The following is a 6,922-nucleotide window of genomic DNA, read 5'->3' as shown; positions in this document are numbered from 1 at the left end:
TTGAGCGTATTTGACTTCGGATCCAAATATGGCTTTGGACAATTAGATGGTATATTATATATGCGAGCCTATTTAGGGCCTTACTGTCTTATTGAGGCAAGAGGCTAACCCAAGTGCTTGTTGGACTTTTTTTTATAAAGTATACAGATTTTGACAACTTCAATTATTTTCATTAAATATTAATGAATTGAGAGTTATGAGAGGAAGTCGGCCCGAATATATAATATAATAAATACACATAAATTAATATGGTATATGCTCCGCAGGGGTTGAAATAGATAGTAGCTATAGATCAGAGAGATGAGAAGTTTCTATATATATGCATTATTGGATTGGTATGATTGTATATATTTTATTTATAAAAAAAAAAAAAAAAAAGAAAAGAAAAAGGGACAGGGGATGGTAGAACTTGACAAAAAATACACGCAAAGCCATAAATGAGGAATATATATATATATATATTTATAGACTGAGTGAGTAAATAAGTTACCCCCACTCACTCACTCACTAACTCACTCGCTCACCAACTCACTCAGTAACTCACTCGGTAGCTCTTCATTGCTCATCGCTGACACCTGTTGTTCCTTGTTTGTCTCTCTTTGTTGGATTCGCTCTCTGCTAATCCCATTCGCAGCACCATCATCATCATCATCATCGCATCGCATGTGCCCCCTCTCTGACTCTGCCCTTTCTATTTCATCCATTTTTATTTTTTCAATTTCGATCAACTTGATTTCCCTTTACATACATACATATATATACCTGCCCCTGTAGCTAGAGGTATATAATTAACATCGTCATCATCATTTATAATTACTAAAACTTTCATTAATGACATTATTCTTAATTAAGTAGAAAAGTTACATAATAATATATATAGGACAATTTTTCTTTAAGCCATACTGGTAGGACTCTCAGTGTTTCTTGACCCGTGAACAGTTTTCGGTACGACTTTTTTTTATGACCGTGTATATTGTAGCTATTTAGAGCATTCGACAAATGTTCAGAAAATTCCGAATAGTTTACAGTACCGAAAACTAGGTTCAAATATGTTGTTTTTCACTCGCATAAAAAAAATTAGTCACGCGTGCTACATGTTTGAATCTAGTTTTCGGTATTGTAAATTATTCAGAATTTTCTGAAAATTTGCAGGATGCTCTAAATAGCTACAATATACATGGTCATAAAAAAATTGCGCCGAAAACTATTTACGGGTTGAGAATACTGAGAGCCCTACCGATAGGGCTTAAAGTGAAGCCCCTACAAGAGAATTTCCCTATATATATATATACATGGGGGAATCCTACAGGGGCTTCACTTTAAGTCATATGGTAGGGCTCTCAGTGTTCTCGACCTGTGAACAGTTTTCGACGCGATTTATTTTATGACCGTGTATATTATAGCTATTTAGAGTATCCTACAAATTTTTAGAAAATTTTGAATAATTTACAGTACTGAAAATTTGCAGATGCTCTAAATACCTACAATATACACAATTATAAAAAAATCGCGCCAAAAACTGTTTAGGAATCGAAAAACATTAAGAGTGTCACCGTAGAGTTTAAAATGAAGATCCTGATAAATAATTCTCATATATATATATATACATATATAGTTAGTAATACATGTATAATAATGGAATTAATATACATGTATAGTAGTAGTAGGTAGGTAATACTGTTGATAAGTTAGGTGATGCGCAAGCAATTAATAATGCCGAACTCAACTCGTCAAATGGAATAATAATGGAATAGGATGGACTTTATTAGTTGCTGGAAAGTAGAAAGTAGAAGAAAGGGGAAACCCATGTCTCTACTTATTTGCCAAATGGGCATGGCATTGGCAGCAATAGTAGTAAAACACAGTACACTCTAATAACCCTAAAACCCTAAAAGCCTAGCTAGTTACTGTGTGTGTGTGGGCTCTCAGATGATTTACACAAGCAAGCAAACCAATAATCTTTTTTCTCTTTTTGTCCTCATCTCTCTGTACCCCACGCACGTGCATGCCTCTCTCTTACTTTTACAACTACTATCTACTACCATACTATACTATACTATTCACATACTTCTCTTCTTTCTTAATCCATGGATTGATAAGTAGTTTTACGTGTAATAACATGCACAAGTAATAATGATAGTAAACAGAAAGAAAAAAAAGGCATCTCTCTCTCGTGCGTACAAATCAATCACTACAAAACAATGGTATTTAATGGTGCCTGTATATGTGTATGTGGAAATCAGTGAGAAGATCATTTATAAGAAAGGTCATCGAGATACCTCTTTGTCTCTTAGCTTCGGACAACTCCTTTCTCATAATTGCACTTTTAAATTTCTTTTCCTTTCCTCATATCTTTCACACACATACACATACACATATTTATTATCTTCTCCACCTTCTATAAATATATGCCTATCAACATGAATTAAATGCATTAATATTCATCTACTGAAAAATAATGGTTATATATTTATAGTAATATGTGCTTTTTTCTAAGCATAGCATAAACATGCATGGAATAATGAGTATATATATTATATTAGTTTTTGGACTAGTGTGGGTATTATATCATAAATGTGTATATATGATGATGCAGAGGAATCTTCCTCTCAAAACTCTTTTTTTTTTTTTTGGTATGCAGTACCAAACAGTAATCAACAAAGGTTCAAACGAAACTCATGATAGCAACATATACATATATATATATATATAAATATATCATCAATAAATAAAACAAACGAATCAAATAAGTAGTGCGAAAAATAAAGGTTGTGTTTGGCAAAATTTTTGTTTTTGAATTTTTTAAACATATAATTTTATTTTTGTTTCTTTATTTTTAAAAAATAAAAATATGTTTGATAACTATTTTTGTTTTTTATTTTTATAAAACAAAAAATAATAAACTCGTTACATAATTTTTATTTTGATTTTTGTTTGACAATACGATGTGTTAATTTGAAAAAGATAAGAAAAAAAAAAGAAAGAAAAAGTCGAATAAGAGTTTAAATTTTTTTTGAAAGTGAAAAAATTCTATTTTCAAAATTTAATGAATTTTAATTACAATTTAAAAAAATAATAAATAAAAATATAGTTATCAAACACATTTTATATTTAATTATCAAATTTTTAATTAATTAAATAAAAACTATTTTTTTAAGTGTTACCAAACAACACAAAAATAAATCATTGTATCATAATCTCATAATTTTTCATAAAGAGTTACAAGATGATAAGAGAGTGCTTTTACGTTTAAAGTTGTGGTATAATAATAAAAAAAAAATTCATGTAAATATACCCCAGTATATATTATACCATATATCCACTATATTTTTATTAGCTAGTAAACACATATTATTTGAATGTGTCCATTAATAATTAGCAAATTTTTATACCAAATAATTATAACATATATTTTATGATTATTATTATTATTATTTTTAATTTTGAACAAATTTTGTTGTTGTTTGAAAATGATAAAGGGTGATTTATCATTTAAAAAAAATCAGAAAAAACAATTTTTTTTTAAAAAAATTAATTTTTTATGCTTGAATAGGAAAGTGAATATGATACCAATTAAGATACGTGTGAGACTAAATATATATGTGTTAGAATAATGTTTTTAGAATGTAGAGAATAATAAAGTGTATGGTAAGAAGTGTGTAATTTACAGATACTATAAAAAGAAAAATACATAATGGTATAAGTAACGAAAAATCATCACATAAGTAACGAAGTCAGTTACTATTTGCAAGTGAGTAAACTTCTTCAAAAGTTACAACGAACTTGCCTACAGGTAACTCAAAATTTAACAGGACTTCAAGACCCTCTAATTACGACCCATTGATATGAAATAATGGGAATATTATACATATATATATTTATATAAGTTGAGTTTGATTAAAGGAAGGCAAATATGAGTTTGGAGGTTGTGTAAAGAGTCAGATGTCAGTGTGAGTTTGATCAATGCCAAGTATATATGTCAAGAAATGATTTAAGGTGAAAGACAAGTGAATCTCGAGTGAAATCAAAACTGAAAAATCACAAGTCACTGAATGTGTACTATTTGCTTCACGACCACAAATAGTGCACATTCAATGACACAAGTCAGAGACTCTCAGAGATCAAAACTCCCCAATATGGCCCTGGGATTTTTACGGTTACTGTTAAATTGCAATTGCAAATACAAAGAAAGAAAACTTATATTTTACAGCCAGTGAACTAGCACAAACTAATTCCTTTCTATAAAGAAAATATGGTCGTGAAGCAAAAATGAAAAATCACAAGTCCTGTTCTGTTCTGGCGAGATTTCACAGCCACTTTCTCCGGTTCGCTGATCTTTTATCGCCGGACAAAAACCTAGGAAGGCTTAGCAGACTATTAACCCGAGTAACGCCTTCCAAAGCTGACCACTCCTCGTCCTCGTCTGCACTTGAAATGAACTCGGCTAGGCTTCTCCTAGACTGACTCTTCGCAGGAAAATTTTCCTCTGTAACAGGCACAATCTCACTAGAGCTTCCTATAGTTTCCAAAGGAGGATCAGGATTGATAACAATACCATGAGAATAATCGATAACTTCTAAACCTTCATCGGCTATTTCCTTTGCTCCTTCATGGTTCTTTGTCTTATCAGTCTCGATGACAGCCACGCTGATCGAATACTTGTGTTCTAGAAACAGACAAACGACAGCACAATCATCATTTTTCGAAGTGGGATATTTAAGCCTCCAGGCTCGAACAGCACAGTCCACCAGAGCTCTGGCGGCTGTTGCACGACTGGGAGCTGAGGCAACGATTTCCACAGCTTCCTTATTTGATAGGACATCCCAAACCTGAAGGGGGCGAATTCAACTCGTTAGAGAGGGAAGAAAACTTCATTATTTCCAAATACAAAAACAAAGAGAGAGCAATACCCCATCGGTGGCAAGAATAATGAATTCATCCTTTTCTGTAAGATGGCGATAGTAAACATCTGGGACCGAAATCAAACCAAAATCCTTGAGACAGAAGTCCCCGAAAGCTCTAGCCATTGCTAGACCAGGCGAGTCGTTATTAGGCAACCAGACACGTGCTACCTCAGGCTCGTCCTGCATTGCAAATACTCTTCCTTTGCATTGTTGGATCCTAGCAGCTTCACCTAAGTATAGAAAAGGTAGCACACTAAGCAAAAAGTTCCACAAATGTTCAAAAAACAGAGAAGGGATTTTATGAATTCAGTTCATACAATTGAAAGAACTCGAGTAAATTTAGTATCCTAAAATCGAACTCTTTAATCCATTGCACAACGCAGTAGTCACAGACCCGAATTGAGTTTTGATGCTCAATTGTACAAGATATCTAGGAGCCATAATAGTTTCAAGAACATACAAGTATGAACAATAAGAGTGAAAAATTGTTTAAATGTAAGAGCAAAGATTATGAGAGAGACAGACCAGGAAGATCAGGCTTCAAGTCCACAGTTAACTGCACAGCAATCAAAGTGCCGTCTTGATCCCTCGTCGCCATTACTGCTCTCGAATCCCCAACATTTCCGATCACAAGATGCTCACCCTGAGAAACCATACAAATGGATATTACTCACATCAGCACCCTCCATTGGATTTATAAAATGTCAAAGAACTATCTTCAGCTTAATTATTAAAAATACCAACATAATACACACATGAATATCTTCCCTAGTCTATGGAATCAACAGTTGAAATAGTAAGCTGAAAGAATTGACTCAGTCCAAACGAACTAGTGCCTTTCCAATGAAGTTAAGTCTTAAAGCATATCTAAAGGTCCACATTCAGTTAGTTGGGACACAGAATATCATATTTAATTCCTAGAAAAGTAAATGGAATTGTGTTGTTCACCTGCTTTACTAAAGTAACAGCCGTTGAGCCACTGCAGAAGCAATCAATAGTAGGGTGTAGCTTCAATTCCTTATCCATCAACTTAAAAGCCTTTAAGAAGGCGTGTTTAAGAGGTAGATACATGTCGGGGAGTGGAAGTTGTTGGGGTTGGTTTTGGTCAGAACATTCATTATTATCATCATGGTGACCTTCTTCATGGTCATCCTCATCCTCATCCTCAATCTGGTTCTGGTGGTTTTCTCCATTGGAAGATGAAGACCTAGCTTCCCACTGGGTAGATAGTATGAGAGGAAGAGAATCACGGATTTTCTTGGCTACCATATGACCGAAAGGACCATGCCCATCAAATACCCCACAAAATATAGTATCACTCCGGCCACTGAAGCTCTATACATATTAAATGGATTTGTTTTTAATCAAAAACAGACTCATATATATATGAAACCAAAAAAGAGAAAGGAATGAAAAAATTGATTACCTCCCAAACGAGCATGGCGTCTTGATTGGTTCCTTTCTTGCCTTGCTGAGTATGCAAGCAGGAGACTTTAGAGGCTGAGTTGAAGCACATCCTTCCAGGGATCTCAATCTCCTTGCCTGGTTTTCTCTTCTTCCTCCGGTGGCTCCTGGGCGGAGTACCGGTGCCGTAGCCGCCTCGTTCTCCACCGCTCTCTACATCTACTGATTCAACACAATCTCTCCTCTCAGATTTCGAATAGCAAGAACCCATTCCACGGTTCTTTCTCTACCTAAAGCTCTTTGATTTTGATCAATGGAAGAATCCTCCACCACAACCACAACCAACTACTCTACTACCCTCTTTGCTTTGATTTAATCATTGTCTCTATTCTACTCTCTCTCTCTCTCCATCTTAATTAATTAATTAAATAATTAGTTGCTAGTCAGCTTCCCCTTCACTACTACGACTCATAATTTTTTTTTTTTTTTCAAAAGAATTTTAAAAAAAAAAACATTGGAAGTTAGAAGCAAGGGATTGGCCGTTTGGATAGGGACATGGAAGGCTAACTAAACCAAGCAAAAAAATGGAGAGGAAGCTGAGGTGAGATGAACTG

At 33.9% G+C, this 6,922-nt stretch overlaps 1 protein-coding gene across 1 annotated transcript; it reads right to left on the bottom strand.

The window, feature by feature from the left end:
- Positions 1-3,990: 3,990 nt before the first annotated feature.
- Positions 3,991-6,922, bottom strand: LOC133783472 (probable protein phosphatase 2C 18). The gene is made up of 5 exons (XM_062223105.1): positions 6,331-6,922; positions 5,853-6,239; positions 5,430-5,547; positions 4,911-5,134; positions 3,991-4,829 (listed from the first exon to the last, which is right to left on the bottom strand). The coding sequence occupies exons 1-5, from the start codon at positions 6,577-6,579 to the stop codon at positions 4,308-4,310; spliced, it is 1,500 nt and encodes a 499-aa protein (XP_062079089.1). The 5' UTR covers positions 6,580-6,922; the 3' UTR covers positions 3,991-4,307.

Source organism: Humulus lupulus, chromosome 6, assembly GCF_963169125.1.
Source record: "Humulus lupulus chromosome 6, drHumLupu1.1, whole genome shotgun sequence".
NCBI classification, from domain to species: Eukaryota; Viridiplantae; Streptophyta; class Magnoliopsida; order Rosales; family Cannabaceae; genus Humulus; species Humulus lupulus.
Note: the sequence above shows the minus strand (reverse complement) of the source record. Positions and strands in the feature narration are given on the sequence as shown.

What these genes read in the sequence shown, in the direction of transcription:
- LOC133783472 (XM_062223105.1), bottom strand. Translation starts at nt 6,579, where the DNA reads ATGGGTTCTTGCTATTCGAAATCTGAGAGGAGAGATTGTGTTGAATCA. An exon ending in ACGCCATGCTCGTTTGGGAG is followed by an intron (nt 6,240 to 6,330) that starts GTAATCAATTTT and finishes TAATATGTATAG; the next exon opens with AGCTTCAGTGGCCGGAGTGA. An exon ending in CTTGAAGCCTGATCTTCCTG is followed by an intron (nt 5,135 to 5,429) that starts GTCTGTCTCTCT and finishes TTCTATACTTAG; the next exon opens with GTGAAGCTGCTAGGATCCAA.